A 21,265-nucleotide genomic window follows, 5' to 3' on the forward strand; every position below is an offset into this window, starting at 1 on the left:
TGTGGGGCTCAATCTCACGACCTGAGATCACGACTGGAGCCAAAATCAAGAGTCGGACACTTAGCTGAATGAACCATTCAGCCACCCCCCATACTTCAAACATCTTCAAGTGTGTTAGGAACCACACTCCCACATCTGCTATTTCAACTTCTCGGCAGATTTAAGAAAACTTTCCTTCCACCACTTCACAATAACTCAAGCTGCAACCCTTTGAATCCTACTTCTAGAAGTCACCTTCATCCTTTTAAAAACAAAAATGTTGTATTTATTGTGGTAGTTATGTATTTTAAGAAATGGTTAAGACCATTTAACATATATAAAACTGTGCTACCATTTTTATTATGTTTTTTAATGCGTCGCTGACAAAATTTTTTTGAGCGCTGTGTCTCAACCCCATTTTTCCCATATGCCCTGTGTTTTTTATTGCATGATTTTGCATATAACATGGTGATTTTAGGAACACATGCTATGTTACAGCAGAACTAACTGTATAAAAATAAGTTATAGTTGGATTAAAAATGTAAATGTGAAAGTAAAAGCACAATTTTTTAAAATAAGATACAAGAAAACCCTCATTACCTTAGAATATGAAGAGTTAAGACAAAAAGCAAAAACCTTAAAGATAAAGACTGATAAACTTGCCAAGGTTAAAATGAAAGGCTACCATTCAACAAAGACACCATCAAGTAAAGAGAGAAGATACAGACTAGGAAAGATACACATACTCCAGATAACTGACAATGGATTAGAATACATGAAGAACTCCTTCAAGTTAATAAATTAAAAACTAAAATTTTAAGAGGAAAAAAAAGCAATTCACAGAAGAGAAAATCAGAATGGCCTCTATCCATATGACAAGATGCTTAATCCCATTAGCAATGGGAAAAATACGAATACCATACCATATCATCTCATGAAGCTGGTGAACACAAGCATGTGCACATATGTCAACCATATCAAGTTGTGGAAAAGATGCGTAGTAATAGGAACTTACATACTGCCAAAGGGGAATAAACTACAAACTTCACTTCGGATGGTAGTTTGGCAACACAATCTATTAAGAATAAAGATGTACATACCATACAATCATGTATTGCCATTGCTAAGTTTTACCCTACAGAAACTCTTGTATTTACAAAATTACAACTATAAGAATATATAGTGCAGCATAATTTGTAACAATGAAAAGGGGAAAAAACTTAATATCAATTATTCATACTCAAAAATATTACACAAAAATTATAATGAAAAATACAACTACATGTATTAAAGATAAATCTCAAAACTACAATGTTGAACCAAAAAAAAAAGAACTGCAAAAGGACACATGTAATATAACACAAATATATAAAGATAACAGATGTGTAGCATGACTATAGAAAATTTAAAAACATGCCACGAATAGTATATACAATTTACAAACCATGCATATATATTAATATACATAAGATAATTCAATAATTTAATTATAAAACTAAATAAAATAATATATAAATAATTTAAAATAATAATAAAAATTTGTTTCAGGATGGTGGCTCCCTCTGGCAAGGGAGGGAAGGTGATGTGATTAGGGAAACATACACAAGGACACTCAACTGTTTTTGTAATGTTTTATTTTTTTAAACTAAGGGTTATGTGCATAAGTGTTTTGTTACATTTTTCTTTATAATCTTCTCTCTTCCTGAGATATTACATTAAATCTGATTAATATTTTCTACTTAATATAGAACAATAGTTTATATATACACATATACAAGGACAAAAAGGAAGTGGAGTCAAATGTATAGACTGAATGTTGAGGTCAAAACTGATAAAGTTAAGTGACAGTCAACAAAAGAAAAGACATTTCAACCATAAAAATAAGTAATTATAAATACTACTTAGGCTTTTTTTTAAAGATTTTATTTATTTTGGAGAGGGAAGAACAGAGGGGGAAGGACAAGGACAAGCAGACGCTGCACTGAGTGTGGAGGTCAAAGTGGGGCTCAATCTCAGGACCCTGAGATCATGACCTGAACCAAAACCAAGAGTCAGCGCTTAACTGACTGAGCCACCCATGTGCCTCCTCGGGGTTTTTTTTTTTTTTTATTGGGATGAAAATATGTATAGCCAAATGTACAAAATGCAGAATTTATTTTACTATGTATTTTTGAAAGAAATTTGTAGGTTTATGTTATCTCTTTTATTTTTGTGTCTTATATTATCTCTTCCAAACACGAATTAGCATTAAATTTTAATAAAAAATTTACATAAGTTTTGGAGAATTTCTCTGGAAAAGCATGATTTATTTGGTTATTTCTAAATTTATCAAATTATGTTTCTGACACATAATAATGTATTCATTCTCAAGAAATTATTTCCTTTTGGTAACCAGAGCAACCAGTAAGTAAACCAGGAAAGAAGAAATGATTGAGTGACATCTCAAAAGGAAAAAAAAAAAAAGCACATAAAAAACAGTACAGATTATAACCCTTGATATCTGGGAAGATAATAGAAGCAAAACAATAAAAAATCCTACAATTGACACATATACTGATTTTAAGCTGATGTAAGTTTTAGTATGAAGTATTACATTATAGATTTGCAACCATCTAAAATTCATCTAAATATTATCTGCAAATATCCAGAGAGCCCAAAGTACAGGAGAGTAATTAAATGCTTTGTGACTAATGCACCAATTTAAGTTTCTCGCACAAAGGAGTCTATATGCCTTATAGATGAGACCAAAGGTGAAATATTTCTGAATAATACTGAGACATGTGACTGTGTTCTAATATAAAAAGCCATGAAGTACATATACTAAAATATGATCAAGGTTACTTTATGATTGAGGCTTCTGGCTGTAGCTTAATTAATACCATTTCCCTGTTTCAGTGGGTTAACAAGTATTCATGAGGGCCTCACACTTGCATGAACCATGATTCTCACATACTAGTACACCAATACAAAAAATTTTTATCATAATGTTAATATTATCTGGGTTCAAAAGTTAGTAAAGAAAATCTCATGGAGATAAAGGTCTATGGTCTTCAATCTCTCAAATCCTTCAGAGAAGAGCCACAATCCTCCAGCATATCTCCAGATAGCCTTCTCCATTTCCAGTAATTTCAAAACTTTTGCCAGTCTCTCACCCATTAGGCTGAATAGACAACCTTGCTGCCCTACTTTTTGAGGAAGTTAGAAGCCCCTACTTTCTGTCCAACTCTCCTTCTCTACACCTTAATCTTACCTGATTCCTTCATAAATTAGTGAAGGATGTAACCCTCCTTACATCCAAGGCTAATTATTTTTGTTCCTATGCTTTGGATTTAATTTCCTTCTGCCTCCTTGGGGGCTTACCCTATTAACAGCTCCTACTCTTGTTTCTCCTTGTACCTTGTCTTTTTTTTCCCACTCAGCATGTAAACAGGGCCAATTCTTTCACCCTTTTCCCCCATGTTACCTCCCAACTCACACTCATTTCCTTCTCTATCTACTCCCATTTTTCTGACTTGTTCTTACAGCCAAGCTTAAGTTTCTACTCTTCAACCCTTACTTACTCTTCAACCTAGCATAAGAGGTCTTCCTACCCCAAAGAACCCTAAAAATATTTCTCACAAATCCAAAAGATTCATAATTTTATGTACCTCATCAATTATTTTTAAACCATGTGATTCTACTTTTCTACCTTTTTTTTTTTTTTTGGAAGAGAGGGTAGGGATACTCTTCTTTCTTCTTCTTCTCGCAACCTTCTCTTCACAGAGTTAATTTCTTCTTTCACTGTTCATACTTGCCAATTATATTTTAATTCATACTAATGATTCCAAAATCTGCATCCCAGGGCCAGTCTTTACAACCTTAAATCATACTTCCAATTCCTACCGGCCCATGTCAACCCGGATTTTTCATACATTCCAACCACTAGTCATTAATCATTTTCACACCTTCATATTTACTCCTTCTCCAGGGTCCTTTAATAAATATTATCAATAATTTAATTTCCCAAGTCAGAAAGCAAAATATTATCCTGTATTCCTCCTTCCCTCACCCCATAACATTTAGTAACCAAGTACCTTCAGAAAAGTACCTTAGTTCTGTACCTCCCCTTCTCTATTATTTTTTGTGGCACAGATTATTGCAATGGCTGTCCAACTTATCTCTCCTCTTTAAGTTTACTGCTTCCAATTGCCCTCACTCTGTGGCCACAGACATTTTAAAGACATAAATATGAACATACTACTCACTGTTTAAATCAAAATTTTAATATCACATAATAAAATACAAAGGCTTTATATCTATAAAAAGATTATGTATAAAGTATTTTCATGTTATAGTTACAGTAACCTCTCTTTTTTCCTTCTGTTTTTTATTTAGTTGTTGGGGAAACCAAAACTCAGCATATGTAACCTATCAACGAAACACAACTCTATTAAATGAGTAAATGCAGGGCCTCTTTTCAGTATGCACTCTGGCTTTCATACTCTAAATTCAATGCTTTTTTCCCCCTATGTTAAACTTCACTATAAATCCCATTTACTTAACAAAGACTTAAAGATGTAACAGATTCTTACTAAAATCATATACTATTCCCCCCTCCCTTTTTTTAAAAGATTTTATTTATTTATTTGACAGAGAGAGAATGAGAGAGCACAGGCAGGGGCAGTGGCAGAGGGAGAGGGAGAGGGAGAGGGAGAAGCAGACTCCCAGCTGAGCAGGGAGCCCAATGCGAGGCTCGATCCCAGAACCCTGAGATCATGACCTGAGCGAAAGGCAGATGCTTAACTGACTGAGCCACCCAGGCATCCCTACTGTTCCCCTCTTTATGAAACAGTAAGGGTTCTCTGCAAAAAGTGAAATAGCAGAAGAATATCAAAATGTTATTACCAAGTTATAATTAAGAATTGAAATACTTACTCAAAAGGCATTTCTTAGCAACTATTATTCATTTTACTTAAGAGGAAAATAAGTAATTTAAAGTGGAGCATCTCTGGGAAATGTTAGATTTTTGCCTATTGAGAACTTAGTAGAAAAAGCCTGAGTGTTCACACTACACCTGTATGAGAGTCCCATTTTCACGTCAATTAAGACTACAAAGTGAACACCATCTTTCTTTTAGGAACTTTTCTAGAATGGTGGTAAACTAAACTGTGGATGAATTTTTTTCACACCTAATTTCAATTTGTTTTCATGATTAATTTCGCTTACAAATTTTCTTACCTCCTGAAATCAGACTGGAGTAAAAATAAATTCTAAATTTACTACAGAAAAAGTACTAGGCTACAGAGGGTATTATATTAAGTGAAATAAGTCAAACTAAGAAAGACAAATACCATATGATTTCACTTATACATGGAATCTAAAAAATAAATGAATAAACAAACAAAAAGCAAAATCAGATCTATGAATTCAGAGGATAAACTGATGGTTGCCAGACAGAAGTACTAAGATTAATTCTCTCATTTAATGACATACTATTGAAAATATCAAGCAGTGGTGGGATGGGCAAAATGAGTGAAGGGAAGTGGGAGATAGAGGTTTCCAGTTACAGGATAAATAAGTCATGAGAATAAAAGGCACAGCATAGGGAATATGGTCAATGATATCGCAATAGTGTTTATGCTGACAGTACCTACACTTGTGGTAAACATAATGTATAACAGCATAATGTATAGCGTTGTCAACTATACTAAAAAAAAAAAAAAAAGTACGAGGCCCAAATTCACTTTCTTTTCTTCTTTCCCCCCAAATCCTCTAACTTTACTTGCTGTGAGGTTTTTAGAGAAGTTAGTGCTAAAACCTTTAGCTTGTTCATCTTAGAAATGGTAATTCATTCATTCATTCAATAAATATTTAAGATCTACTATTCCATATGAATAGATGGCTAGCAAAATAGCCAAGGTCCCTGTGTTCATGGAATTCAGAGTCCAGTGTAGGAGAGAGATGTTAAGTAATTAATATATGTAGTAAAATATTGTGGTAAGTGCTGTGAAGGGAAAGTACAGGAAATTATGAAAGGATAATAAAGGGGTCCCTATTCGGAATAAAGGAAAGCAGCTTTGGAAGAATAACATTTTAGCATATAAACAGGAGTTGTTTCAGGAAAAAGAAGAAAAAAGCTATCTAGACTGAAGGAATAGCATGTGCTAGAACCAGAACTTTGGGAGGTTGGTATGTTGGAGGAACTGACTAAATGATATTGGAGTTTATGACAAGGGGATAAAAAATGCTACATAAGGCTAGAGAGGTAGACAGGACCGAGACTATACAATGCCTTTAAGGTAATGGTAAGGATTTTATCCTGAGTGTAATGGAAAGCCACTGTAACATTTTTAGCAGGGAAGAGAGATGATCTGATTTACATTTCATGAAGACCACTGGGAATACCTCACAGGATTACTGGGAGGATCAAAATACAAATCAAATGTTTAGTAAATCAAAAACTCACAAAAAACTATGAGCACTTCAAAAAGGTCTAAATTACATGGTGCTAAATATCCTGAAGGCATCAAGAAACACAATTTGTATTGTGGTCTGGACAGAATAGTTTTCAATGACTCCAGAGAAGATGGGTCAATTTTAGGACCCCACAGAAATCTGAGTCAATTTTAAGACAGCTCTCAAATGCTGAAAAGCTACGTTAAAAATTAAAAAGGCCAAATTTTTTTTCCTTTTTTTTTTTTTTTTTGGTGGTGGTGGGGTAAAGATAGGAGAGTTCTAAAAGTTTATACTATTTTTATTCATGCTAGAAGCAAATTTAAGGAAAGATATATAGGGGCCAATAAATGAGAAGCAGCCCTAGACATAAAGAAGTTTGAAAGCAGTATAGGGAAATGGGGAAATCTCAGCAGCTGCATTTAAGAAATCATAGAGCTAATGAACACATAGTTCTTTTCTTTTTTGATTAGTACATTTATACTTACAACATTTAGATATGCAATTCCTGCTTAATTTCCTAATACTGATATATAACATAACATCATTTATTTCTTAAAATCCTACCTTTTTCTCTGCAAAATAGATATAAAACATTTTTCTACAACTAAGAAAATACACAAATACTTCAGCCTAATCCAATGTAGCACACAATTTCAGAAAAACATGTATAACTATCTTATGCAGAATTAGTGGAATAAACAACTTGCGATGTAAATTCACTCTAAGATTAATTATCTAATTTAATGATATACTATTTAAATTACATTTACATAACAAGAGCATAAAACCATTTTTTTTCAATACTAGAGGAGATATCAATAATTTCTAGCATTTTAAATCATTATAAGCCAGATAATTCACAGGCTTTTTAAAAAGGTACCAAACTATAACTCAGGATTTCACTGTTTCAGTAAAGCTTAACTGAAAGCTATGTAGTTCTTTCAAATAAAACAATGGCTTGATTAATCTCTTTATATCTTCATTTTAAATTTCGAGCATTTCCAACCTATTTTCTACTTTGCACATTAAATTCATCAGTTAGCAAGAACTAATTTTTATGACCTCTTTTTACATCTAAACTAAGACAAAAAAGGAACCCAGGAAGGAGGCCAAGTAAGATTGTGAAAGTGAAAAGAAAACCCATAGAACGGGAGAAAATTTTGCAAATCATCTCTCTAAAAAGGGATCTGTATCTAGAATACAAAAACTCTTTTAAAACTGAATAATACAAAGACAAATAATCTAATTTAAAAATGGGCAAAGGATCTAGGCAAACATTTTGCCAAAGAAGGTATACAAATGGCCAATATGCACATATGAAAAAGCTGTGCAACATCATTAGCCATTAGGAAAATGCAAATCAAAACTACCATGAGATACCGCTTTACATCTGCTAAGATGGGCTGTAATCAAAAAAGACATTAACAAGCGCAGTCAAGGATGTGGAAAAATTGGAACCCTCATACACTGTTGATGGCAATGTAAAATGCTACACCGCCCTTGGAAAAGAGCCTATCAGTTCCCTAAAAAATTAAACACAGACACCCACGAATTCCACTCCTAGGTATATACTAAAGATAGTTATGTCTATACAAAAAATTGCACATGAATTGTTCATAGCAAGATTATTCATAAGGGCTAAAATGTGAACAACCCAAATGTCCATCAACTGATGAAGGGACGAATTCAATGTGGTACATTATACAATGGAACATTATTCAGTAAGAAGTAATAATACTTCATGAAAGAAGTCAGACACAAAAATCACATATATGATTCCATTTACATGAAATATCCAAAGTTGCCAAATCTATAGAACAAAAAGTAGATTAGTGGCTGCCTAAAGCAGGGGTATCTGAGGAGAAATTGGGGGAAGCAGGGTACTGCTAATAGGTATGGAGGACTGGGGTGTGATAAAAAATATTCCAATACTGATTAAAGTAATGGTTGCACAATTCCGTGAGTATACCGAAACCCAGCAAACGATATATTTTAAGTGGGAAAATTGTACAATATGTGAATTATATCACAATAAAGCTGTTTTTTTTTTTTAAGAGTGGAAGGACATATATCTGGATGAGATTATTAGGGATGATTTTACAGAGATTGGTGTGTTTTTAAGATTTTTATTTATTTATTAGAAAGAGAGAGTGAGTGCACATGAGAATGAGAGAGAGAAAGAGAGAGAACAGGGACAGTGGGAGAGGAAGAAGCAGACTTCCTACTGAGCAGGGAGTCTGATGCAGGGTTCAAGCCCAGGACCCTGGGATCATGACCTGAGCCGAAGGCGACACTTAACCAACTGAGCCACCCAGGCACCCCCAGAGATTGGTGTTGAGCTAGGTTTTGAAGTAAGACAAGGCCAGGAATTAGTAAAATATATTTGAAATAATAATGATGTGTAATGCCTGATGAGGCAGAAATGAGTACATAATTTTCAAGAAATAGGAACTACCATCAGTATCAAAGCACAGCTATATTAATTAGAAATAAGACTACTAAGATTAGAATGCTAAACCAAGGAGAGAGCCCCAGAAAAATCCTACAGCCTTCTCACATGGATAACAGATGAAAATGCTATTTTTAAGATGCCAAAGTATTCATCTTTCAAAAAGTTGTTTCCATAATATGGGTATGGCTCTGTCACTCACAGGCAAGTAATACAGTTTAAAACACAGGCTTTAGAGTTGACTGCCTAGGTTAGAATCTCTGCTCTATCACTGACCCAAGTGTGTGACTATTGTACGTGTAACACTATACCTCAGTTTTCATATCTGCAAAATGAGAATATTATCACTTATTTCATATATGTGTAAAGCTCTTAACATGTAATAATTTTTGTAACCATCACCATAACTATATGGTACATGTAACTACTTAACTATACCTCTCCAGAGAATTAAGTTTCTACCCATTCAAATTTGTGAATATAAATTTTCTATCTATATCAAAGATAAATCTCTTGATTAAATTGTTAAACTCTGTCAAGCTGTTAAAACATACTGTTAAACAACATAAAGTAACCCAAATTATAAGGTCTCTTTTACCATGATCATTTCACCCTAATCATTCTTAATTTTTTTGTGTAAAATTTTACTCAATGAACTTTATGATCTTTTCACTCAAGTAATTAATTCTGTCTCTAGTGCTCCAGATTTTGATTTAACTGGCTCTCTAAAACTTAGAATAGCCCGGCCTCAAAGCCACTCTTTGACTTCTTTCACAAAGGAAGTCCTTTCTATGGCTACTTCTGCTACATGATTTTTTTTAACAGTAAGGAATTAGTACGCTAATATCTGACTCTTCTCAAAGCTGAAAGGAGAGAAGAGACAGCTAGCTCTCCTCCTCATGAAGAAGAAAAAGTAGTCATTACCCTCCTTTTGTGAGGGAGGTCTATAAGGAAACAATGCAGAATCCTACTGATGGAAGCAGTAAAAGTGTTGCAGGTATAACCAAATACAGGTTAATTCTTCAGAGGTTTTCTTTTCTTTCTTTCTTTCTTTCTTTCTTTCTTTCTTTCTTTCTTTCTTTTTCTTTCTTTCTAAGATTTTATTTATTTGACAGAGAGAGAGATAGCGAGAGAGGGAACACAAGCAGGGGGAGTGCAAGAAGCAGGCTTCCCGCTGAGCAGGGAGCCTGATGCAGGGCTCCATCCCAGGGCCCTGGGATCATGACCTGAGCTGAAGACAAGACGCTTAACTGACTGAGCCACCCAGGCGCCCCTCTACAGAGGTCTACTGCCTCGTATTACCATCTGACCTTCTTTACTTCTTTTTGAGGAGCATTTCTTGATTATTCCTTCAGAGATGTCATTTTAATCTGTATCCAAAACTGAGGGGCGCCTGGGTGGCACAGCGGTTAAGCGTCTGCCTTCGGCTCAGGGCGTGATCCTGGCGTTGTGGGATCGAGCCCCACATCAGGCTCCTCCACTGGGAGCCTGCTTCTTCCTCTCCCACTCCCCCTGCTTGTGTTTCCTCTCTCGCTGGCTGTCTCTATCTCTGTCGGATAAATAAATAAAATCTTTAAAAAAAAAAAAACAAAAACTGAGGTCTCTTACTACCAGTCTTATTCCAGGTTTCTTTAGTAGTGACTTCTGTATAAACTGGATGATAAAACTGAAAGGAACTACATTTCCTTGTTTAAAGAACAGATGGAAAAAGAGTATGGAGAAATGACTTCAAGGGAAAAAATATAAGATAGAGAGTATGAATTACAGTGGAAACTGAGGAAATGAAAATAAAACACACAAAGTGAACTGAGTCAAGGAAGAAAAACAATTGTTTTAGTAACTGCTAAATAATTCTATATAGAACCAAGAAAGAAAAATAATCTAATGAAATCCTGTTTGCATTATATTTGAGTAGTGACAACATAAGAACATTTTTAAAAAAGATTTTTATTTATGTATCTGATGGAGAGAGAGAGAACAAGTGGGAGGGAGAGGGACAAGCAGACTGTGCTGAGTGCGGACCCTGACTCAGAGCTCCATCTCACCACCCTAAGATCATGACCTGAGCTGAAATCAAAAGCTGGATGCTTAACCGACTGCCGCACCCAGGTGTCCGAAAAACATTTCTAATACTAAGGAGATACTGATAATATCTAGTATTTAAAATCATTTTAAACCAGGTATTTAAATTAGCTCTGAACTCATCAAACATCTGTAAAATGAGGTAAATAAGAGCACTTACTTTAAAAGCTGCATAAGTATAAAGCATTTAGAACACAGAGTAAGCATTCAATTAATGTTCACTATTGGTGGTATTATCATCACCTGCAAACCACATGCAAATCAACTGATTTCTCTGAGTTCAGATTCCTTACCTATAAGAAAGGAATATAAGTATTTTTAAAGGATCCTTAATGATTTTAGATGATGCATGTAAACACCTTCATTAGTTGTTCTTAACCTTCCCCTTATCTCCTTGTCAATATGCCTGATGGTTTCAATTCACTTTTATCAATAATTATGGCTTACTTATTATGGCTTATTAATAAAGTAATTCTCAAAGTGAGGAATAGAAAAATCACTCTAAACTCATGTAATACAATGGATACATCTCAAGACAAAGACGGCAAAACTGATCTATTTGCAGTTGCTACTTCAACTGTTAGTTTTCAGGAAGATGTTAAAGAGGTGCCAATACTGTTATGTACCTTTCACTGTCTTAATTCAAAAGTCTTTTGACTTTGAAAATCCACTGAAAGAGTTGTTTCTGAGAAAAAAAAAATCAGTTACTAAACATGGAACACAGAATACCAGACATTCATATTTTCATTTTTGGACTAGGTTGTTCCTATAGATTCATAGTCCAAAAAGAGATCGTCATATATTTGTGGTTTTCTGTAAACCAAGATTTTAAAATGCAGGCAAAGTACTAAAACAAAATATCCTACGAGCTCTTACTATCAGCCTGATGTGTTAGTTCTGTAAAACTATATAAGAAGGAGACAAATAACCTCTAAAGAAAGTTTGTAATTACTGATAAACAATTGAAATTCAAAATTTCAACAATAAGTCATCCCATTTTCTTTTGTTTACATGAACTTTTAGATCAAAATAACATTTATTCTATTGAGCTAATTACCTATTAACCTTTAAATGTAATTAAATTTAGATTTCCAGAAGCAAGACGTTAAGATTTTCTATATACTCTATCATAGCTAAACTGAATAGTCATAAAACACAAGTACGCAATAAAATGGTAGAATTCTGCTACTAAATATAAAATAGATTCCATTTAAAAAGAAAAGTACTTTTTTTCCTTTTGAAGTGGAACTACATTTTAAAATTCATCTTCAATATAAGAGGCAGTGTAGTACAGTGATTTTTGGGCCTGAATTAAAGCCCCAGACTACTTGGGTTCAAATCCCAGATTTATTCCTGTGTGAACACTTGAGCCTAGGATTCCTTTTCTGTCAAATGTGAGTTACAGCACATTCACATTCTAGTGCCCTAGAATTGTAGTGATGAGTAAATAAGTTAACATATGTAAGTACTTAAAACAGTACCTAGGACATAGTGTTTTCAAATATAATACTACACATCATGGCCTGACAAGCTAAGTTTTCCTTATTATATGTATGTTTGAGCAAGATTAATATTTGTCACAAAACTATTTTGTAAAAAGAACATTTATTTAATACCTTATATGTGCTAATGGGTAAATGATATGATTTAGAAAAAAACATAAAGCCTGAATGTCACTAAAATGAAATCACAGACTAAAAACTCTGGATCTTCCTGGCAAATAAGATACATTAATTTCAGATTCACTAACAACTTAGAAGTGATTTAAACTTATAATAAGGCTTAAATTAGGAAAAATTGCCTTTCTAGATTTTAAGCAACTAAAATGTGAAAAATACTCTTTAATAACATCACTATTTCTGTTCTTATTTTCACCAATTTACCAACACTAAAAAAAAACGTTTTGCTTTCTGGTCTCATTTCCTGTAAATGATGTAACATATACCCTAATTTAGTGGTTAACACTTTGGCACAACTAAAAATTAATATTTATAGTAAAGTAATATAAAAACTTCTTTAACAAGTATATACTAAATAATTTGGAGTTTACATTAATAGTGTCCCTTTACATTATGAACTGATTTGTCATTATAAGCTTATTTTCTGTTAGTGTTAATCAAAGTTGCACAAACATAAGAGACCATATAAAATAAAACCTGAAAGATTTCTAAGAGGAGGAACTGAAGGAAAGCCCTAAAACTAAACCAATGTCTTCTAATCCGAAAACCTCAATGATCTGATGGACTATTCCTTGCCTATTTGTTGAAACAAAAATACCATATACATTTGAAATGACTCTAAATACAAATTAAAGTTACTCTCTGAAATACCTTAAACCTATTAAAGTTATTAGGGCTTATGCAAAATGACACACAAAATTTAATTTGTAAAGTTAGCTATGCATTACCATTGAACATACATAAAAATTTAAAACATCACACATAAAAATTAGTGAAAATGACTGGTAGAATAACATTTAATAAAAATCGGATAATAAAGCAGGGATTTTGGTGATTTATAGTTATCTGTTTACTTATATCTCCAAAGAGAGTATTCCATAACCCACAACTTGTCTTTGTAACTCATTTATTTACTTACCCATCCCCTTTAAATAGGTTCCTCTATCCCCAATATACTTAACATGTAACGTACTTAAAAAAAAATTTTGCTTTTGTCTCATCAAGAGAAACCACCCAGTATCTGAAGATTAAGTTATCTTTCATTCAATCTAAGTTAAACAAGTTCTAGTTCCTTTATCTTTATTCCTATAGTTACTAAATTCAAACAATCTTGTTCAAGGATTTCTTTTTTTTTTTTTTTTAAAGATTTTATTTATTTATTTGACAGAGATAGAGACAGCCAGCGAGAGAGGGAACACAAGCAGGGGGAGTGGGAGAGGAAGAAGCAGGCTCATAGCGGAGGAGCCTGATGTGGGGCTCGATCCTGGAACGCCGGGATCACGCCCTGAGCCGAAGGCAGACGCTTTAACCGCTGTGCCACCCAGGCGCCCCTTGTTCAAGGATTTCTGAATACCTCCTTTGAGCTAAAATACAGATTAAGAAACAGCTTTATGAGACTACTTTATTCCTTCTAATGCAGATCAGTGTCACTTCCATACCTCACCTTTTTAAGAGGTATAACTCTCCTGCATCAGTTTGGACTTGTCACCATAAAGTCTAGTATTAAGCATATCATAAAGTTTGTTCCTCCTCATCTCAGACTCGTGTACTTATTTTCATCTCTAGAAACTCAATCTGCAGATAAAAACCATCCGCTAATTTACAAATAAACAGAAACTCTAGTTTTCAAGCAGAATCAAACCTTGCCTAAGTGTTTGTTATCTACCACAGTACTATGAAACAATACTTACCCAAAAAGTGCTTACAAACTACTTAATGAAATTAAGTTTCATTTTCATTATTCATTTTAAGGCACTTGACCCTAACATCAAAAATCAGTATTAAACTTTCAAGAATAAACTTATGGTAAACCTTCCATTTTTTCTCAATAGTCGTCAGTCTTTTTCACGATGGTTACACACACATACCAAAATAATGTTTCATCTGCATATGGCCCATTTCAGCTACAAAACAGCAGACTGGATTTGCGCAAATAACCATAAATGACTAACCTAAACATCTTTTAAAAAGAGAAATAACTTTTTAACAAGTTAAAACAAGTTTTAATGAGTTCCAAAAACATGAGCACAAGTAACAACTAAATTATTAAATCTTTACCAATTCTGTAATCATGCATAATGAAATGTGTACTTATTATTCTCCTTAAAACTTTGAATCAAACTTTTGCTCTAAACTATTTCCGTTTTTTGACAAATTTCACCTAATTGCAAATTAACTGGCTTACATATAAACCAAACTGGTTTTTGCAAATCCGCAGTACCATCCTGCTCCTGCATTTTTTTCCCTTTAACTAAAGGGGTAATCAATCAAGTACAAATATTTTCACATTCTGGAGCACCTGAGTGGCACAGTTCGTTAAGCATCTGACTCTAGCTTTCAGCTCAGGTTGTGATCTCAGGGTCCTTCAGGGTCCTGAGATTGAGCCCATCGTCAGGCTCCCCACTCAGCAGGAAGCCTGCTTAAAAAAAGACTCTCTCTCTCTCCCACTGCTCCTCCCTGACCCTTCTGAAATAAATATATCTTAAAAAAAAATTTCCCACATTTTGCTGTTATCTAAATATCTGGGCTTCAGTTTCCTTTTCTTTAAAATGAAAGCACTGAGAAGATTCAAATTTATGGACTTCCTGTATTCTTTAAAACAGATCTTTAAAACAATTTAATAACAGCTTGGTGAAAAAGCAAAAATACTTTTATTTGAAAAATGTCAAACTTAAACTTTAATGCCCACAATACACATACTGTTCCTATCATCCCATAGTGTCAACACCACCAATTACTCAGAATAACAAAAACACACAACATTAAAAAGAACATCCATCTGAATAATAGCCATATTTAAACTTATAGATTCCTACTTTATGGAAATCCACATTTATCTTTTTATGAGGTGGTAATAGGCTAGGTCAATTAAGAATCTTTAAGTGTTCTTTAACAAATAATAGGAAGTGAGGATTAATTTATCTTTAATAATCCACAGACCAAGGTAAACATGTGTCCTAGGAAATATCTAATTTCCACACAGGAATGAGCATCTCACACTTACACGAACAATAATGATTATTAAATCACCTAAAGATCATATTTTCTGTTGTACTGCAACAAGTCTATGCTTACACCCTTAGGGATTTTTATCCTATAAACACAGAATCTATGTAGTCTAACAAAGTTGGAAAAAAGTACCAAGACTTAGATCAAAATACTAAAATTCAAGACCCAAGACTGCCATCTACTTACTTGAAAATGTCCTAATACTACAGCATTTTATCAGAAGTAAATGGCAGTGACAAGAAGTAACTAAAATTTAATGTTATCTCATAAACAGGTAATATTTTGGAATATCTCATTGGATCAAGATAAATTCCCAACAATGAAATTATTATTGTCCATTTCATAGATGAAGACATTGAGGTACAATGATTTAAATTAACTCTCCTCAAAGTCATACTGCAGAGTAAGTGGTGAAACGGTGACCTAACTAATTCTAAATCTTATATTCCTTTCACTAAGTCACAGAGAAGTACGTGGAAAAACCACTGTTAATTATATACCACTGTTATGGTGACAATGGGACATGAAAATAATTGTTATTATAGTAAAGTAGCACAGTACCTTTCCTAATAAAGAGCCCTTGCTCTTTATGTTACATATTCACATATTTAAGTTATTCTGAATACCACTTACTATGGCCGACAAGTATTAAAATCTACAAGTACTTCCTTCAGCGTTTTAAGTATATCCTTTGGTATTTTATAAGTCTGAATATTAGCAAGTGACTTAAGCCTCAAGTGGACTTATCTAGTTTTTGCAGGCCTACGTTATCCCGCAAACAGGAGAAGGGCTGCGCTTCTAAGAGAAACGCTGCCGGTTTCTATCAAGCCTCCACTAAGGCACAAGACCACGTGGTATTTCTCATTAGCCTAAGGTTCCGTACTCCTCTCCCTCCTTTTGACAAGGAACTGGAAACTAGGGTTTCTTTCTCTTAAGTGGCGCCCTGACACATGCCACCTGTGTAGTACGAACCGCAAACATCCTGCAGCCTGCCTCCCGGAAGAATACAAGAAGCAGAATAACAAGGAACTCAAATGCCGACAGTGCCGGGAAAGGAAATGACTAGAGAAGGAAAGAGGGTGAGATCTTGGTAAGCCGCGGGACCTGGACCTGTCAAAAATTGAGGGACTCATGCCGAACGACTATAACCTATCATTCGGGAAGGCCTGAGGTGGGAGCGGCACTACAGAAGGAAGGAGGACGGAAAGAACTGTGCGAGTCGCCGTCGCCGCTCCTCTGAAGCCTCTCAGCACGCCCCGACAGGCCACGAACCCTGGCCCTCAACTCGGGTCCAATCTTTGCCCCAACATTTTGGGAGCAGCCAAAATCCTGCTGCCCAGTGCGGCCGCCGCCGGACCTGCCCGCACCTGTCACTAGCGAAAGACACCAGCCCGCAGTTCCCGCCCAGTTCTCCACCATCCTTCCGCAACCGCGGCCACCTCAACCCCTTTCTCTCACCAGGTGTCCCCTTTCCGGAGCGAGGTTTTGAGCAGCGTCGCGATGTCAGACCGCTGGATGTCCAGATCCGCCGCTCCGCCTTCCGCCATCTTCTTCCACTAGCGGTAGCGGAGGCGGCAGCGACGGCGGCGGCACGCCCCAGAGCATTGTGGGAATGGCGTCCCGCGGCCCCTCCCAGTCGGCAGGTCGAAACCAAAAGAGACGTGGGGGGGGGGGCGCCTCGGGACAAGAGTTGGTCCCGCGGGCGGACTGAGTATGCTGCCGTGGTCTGCTGCCCCCAATCGGCCCCCGCCTGTCCAGCATCGCGCCTTGGCCTCCTCTGGCTCGGGGCAGCCAGGTTTTAACTCTTATGAGTGGGGGCCCTCGGTCCTCTCTCTCAAGAGCGGTGCCACCGCCCCGTCCATCCTCGACTTCTGCCTTCCCCTCCCTCTTTCTCACAGGCGCCTGAAAACCCTTATTTGCGCATTCACTCACGCTTGAGGGTGGGGTGGGGCGGGGGGCGTGGGGACGGCTAAGATATGGCAGAAAATTTTTAACAGCTCTGAGACACTAGTCTTTTCGTTGCTAGTCGCAGAAGCTAAGCTCGGTGAATTTTGGCCCAAACAAAGAACAATCGGAAACCGAACGCTTGGCCTCAATGCCCTTCTTGGGCTCCTTCCTGCCCTCCTACTCCTGCTGTAGGTGGAAACCTTTTATAGGCTCTTTGTGACGCCTCCCCAGGCACACCCAGACGCTAAACTGCAGTGAAAAACATGTTCCAGTTCCTCGGTGAACACGGTGTGAAATATGTATCAAATAATGCCAGGTACTAAAAGGGAAGGAAACGTGCGAGAAAACCTTTATCCTCGATGTTATAAAGTAACATTAATTAACCACATCTTCCCATGTGTGCATACCTAAAATTTAGTAATACCAACTTTTACTGTAGCCGATTATGTTACAAATGGGGAAATCGAGTCTCAAAAATCAAATGCTAAGGTCACACAGTAGGTGGAGAGGTAAGTTTATAACCCAAGTTCCAAATCCCGCGTGCTATCTGTCCACTAGAGCACACTCCTTTTGAAAACCTGACCTGAAATATTAACTGGGCTGCACTGGGTTCATCTTTGTTTTTTCTTTCTTTTTTAAAATCCCTGTACTGCTGGTGGCTAGCATCGTGCTACCCAACATACAAGAACAACCTAAATATTTGTTTCAAATGAATTGTGGCAAAACTGAATATTTCCAGCATGAGGAGGTCTGGAAATTTGACTTTAGGATAATATAAATTATGTGAAAAGTCTAAAAGATGGATAAGAATTCTGCATGATCTCTCTCTTCCCCATTTTTAATGTCTACCCTAACTCATTTGGTGGGAATGCAATAAAGATGGATGCAATTATGCTAGTAAGAAGTACGAGCCCTTCCAAATTAGTGTGTACTGGCATTATGATGTGTGTGTATCCGCATCATAGTTGCTTATTTTCTTCATAATAAAACTATTTTGCACTGTCATGTCATCCTTGATGTAAGAGTCTGAAAGCAGCTTCCAGTTACTGCTATTTCTTACATTATTTAGCTTTTCTTATGACAGGTTGAAAAAATTAGTTTCTCTAACCATGAGTACCATCAAAGGGTCACATTTCCCCCCTCCCAGCCAACCACTGAAAGACAACAAAGTAATTTTCCAAGGAGAGGTAGCATGATATGGGAAGAATATTGGAGCCATACGAACAGGAGTTAAAAACCTCACCTCGACCTCGAGCTGCAAAGTACTTAACTTTTAGTTTAATCATAAAATTAGGGATATTAATACCTGCCTTAAAGGATTTTTATGAAGATTGAATGGAACAATATGTGTTTATTGCCTGAGACATAAAAGCCGATCAGTGAACGCTAATGTTGTTTACCAGTGACAGGATGAATTGTATAGTATATAAATTATATCTCAATAAAGCTGTTAAAAAAATTGTCACAGACTTTGAAGTCAAAACCATGCTATCATTTTATAAACTTAGCATAATTGAGAAGTGATGCCTCATGCACACTTCGCTCTTCAGTTTCCTTTCAAAGAAAATGCACATTTGAAATGTTGAAGCCTATATCCATGCAACAAAGTAAAATAACCTTTCATTTGCACCACATTCAAGGCAATGACTGGACATACATATGTAAGTTCAATGTTAATTTGAATTACACATCAGATTCATGAAGTCATTTTGTAGACCTAATTCAGAGACAGAAAAGAAATCACAGTTACATTATTGTATTTAGTAAGCACTTATAGAGTTCTAAGACCAGTTCTAAACACTTTAAAATATTAACTTGCTCCTCATAGCAACCCTATGAAGTAGGTATTATTATTATTATTCCTATTCTGTATAGGTGGATTGAGGCAACTGACAGAACTCAAATTTGAAACCAGGAAGTCTAGCTCCAGAATCTAGAAGTTTGGGTAAGTTTTAATTTTTCTACCAACCTTTATGATCTTTTTCCTCCAGTTTTATTGAGAAACAGTTGACATACATTACTGTATAAGTTTAGGGAGTACAGCATGATGGCTTATTTACATATATTGTGAAATTGATCTTAATTATAGCAGTCAACTTTCTAATGACCCCAGTTTACTGATTTATGGAAATTCTGATTATTTTACTCATGCTTCTTTCAATTATGAAGAGAAATGAGATATTGTTCATAAACATTGAATTGGTCGAGGTCCACTTCCCTTCTGAATTGGTAGTAATTGATGAGAAATGTAACTTTCTCTTGCATCACATAAATAATTGGATATAAGCCAGGACTTAACATTGCTTATATGGAATCAGTGTCTTGATGCTTCCCTTAGTTAACTTTGCAAGAACGTACTGCTTGCTTGGCGATCATCATTATATTCTCACACTCTCTCACACTTTTCTTGTCCACTAAAACTTTAACCTAGGGCTTTGAGAAGGGGAAAAGAGTATGCTGAGAAATTAAGAAATTAGGCTGGATATGAACAAAGTGTACCTTACGTAAAGGCAGAGTCGGTTTTGAAATTAGAGATTCTCTAGGAAGAGTTCCTTAATCTTCAAATAACTCCCCTCTCTACTCACTGATGTTTAAATAATCCCTTTCAGAGAGGTTCTTAAACACGCCAATTAAAAGATAGGACTTCAAATGTAAATACTTTGGGAGAGAGTAAGGTTTAAACCTGAGGTGTCAAATGAGAGCCAGTTTTCAGCCTGGGATGGACCAGAGGAAAAAGAAAAAAACACTGTGTTTTTTTTTTGAAAAGCTGAATGGAAGAAAATACAGAGAAGTCCAAGACAAGTTTTGTCTAGCTCACAATATTGTTTGATGCTGGCTACATGAGCCTAAGGAAAAATTTTCCAGAATGAGCACATCCCTTAAAGAACAATGATTGATACCTTGCTGTCTTTATTTTGCAACTCTTACTATCATTGATCTTCAGTAAGCACTATTTCACTTTGTCCTTCTACCTTATTTCTCTACAGCTATTCCCTCTGATAACCCCCCCCCATTTCACCCCTCTAAACCATTCTTTTCTTTTTTGTAATTATATAATTCCCTTCTCCCATTACTAGCTCTCTAAATAGCTTAAAGTCAGTGGAAAGGCGGGGGAGTAGTGAAAACACCAAAACAGCATGTAGTAAAGTGTTTAATCTGTTAATGATATTTTGAAACTTAAGATATGAATAAAATTTGTTAAGTGCCATGATACAGTTTTTAAAACTTAAAAAAAATACAGAGGCTCCTTATTTCAGACAAATGTTAGGTCCTGACAAACAGAAAAAGTAGTGAAATGAATACCATGTCTTGTACAAAGGGCCAGGATACTTGGATTTTGAGTTTGACTCAGTGCTACTAACTAGCTGGGTAACCCTGGTCAAGTCATTTAATCTCCCTGACCATTAGTTTCCTCATTATAAAATAGGGTGGTTAGACTCTTTGAGGGATAAAACTCAAATTCTTGCAAGGGTTAGACTATGTAACTACTGTAAATGGGTGAAGCAAATCTTGTGGTAAGATAGCAAGAAGTTTTGAGGACTCTAATGAACTGTGTGCTGCAATGAAAGTTATTTAAGATTTTTTTTTTAAAGATTATTTATTTGAGAGAGAGAAAGCAAGCAGAGGGCAGGGGCAGAGAGAGAGAAAGAATCTTAAGCAGACTCTGCACTGATCAGAAATTGAT

At 35.6% G+C, this 21,265-nt stretch overlaps 1 protein-coding gene across 7 annotated transcripts in view; it reads right to left on the reverse strand.

Moving 5' to 3' along the window:
- Positions 1-17,250, reverse strand: part of USP15 (ubiquitin specific peptidase 15) — a 114,832-nt gene extending 97,582 nt beyond the window's left edge. For 6 of the 7 annotated variants that reach the window (XR_007189688.2, XM_026500126.4, XM_057316183.1 and 3 more), the window contains exon 1: positions 17,092-17,242. Coding sequence is in view for 6 of the 7 variants with exons in the window: in XM_026500126.4 (XP_026355911.1) it covers positions 17,092-17,180 (89 nt within the window). In the remaining variant the exon portion in view is untranslated. Of the gene's footprint in view, positions 1-17,091 lie in introns of all 7 variants that reach the window. The other variant, XM_026500125.4, reaches the window with a different exon arrangement.
- Between the last annotated feature and the right edge of the window lie 4,015 nt (positions 17,251-21,265).

The sequence above is a fragment of the Ursus arctos genome, unplaced genomic scaffold (assembly GCF_023065955.2).
Source record: "Ursus arctos isolate Adak ecotype North America unplaced genomic scaffold, UrsArc2.0 scaffold_21, whole genome shotgun sequence".
Classification (NCBI taxonomy): domain Eukaryota; kingdom Metazoa; phylum Chordata; class Mammalia; order Carnivora; family Ursidae; genus Ursus; species Ursus arctos.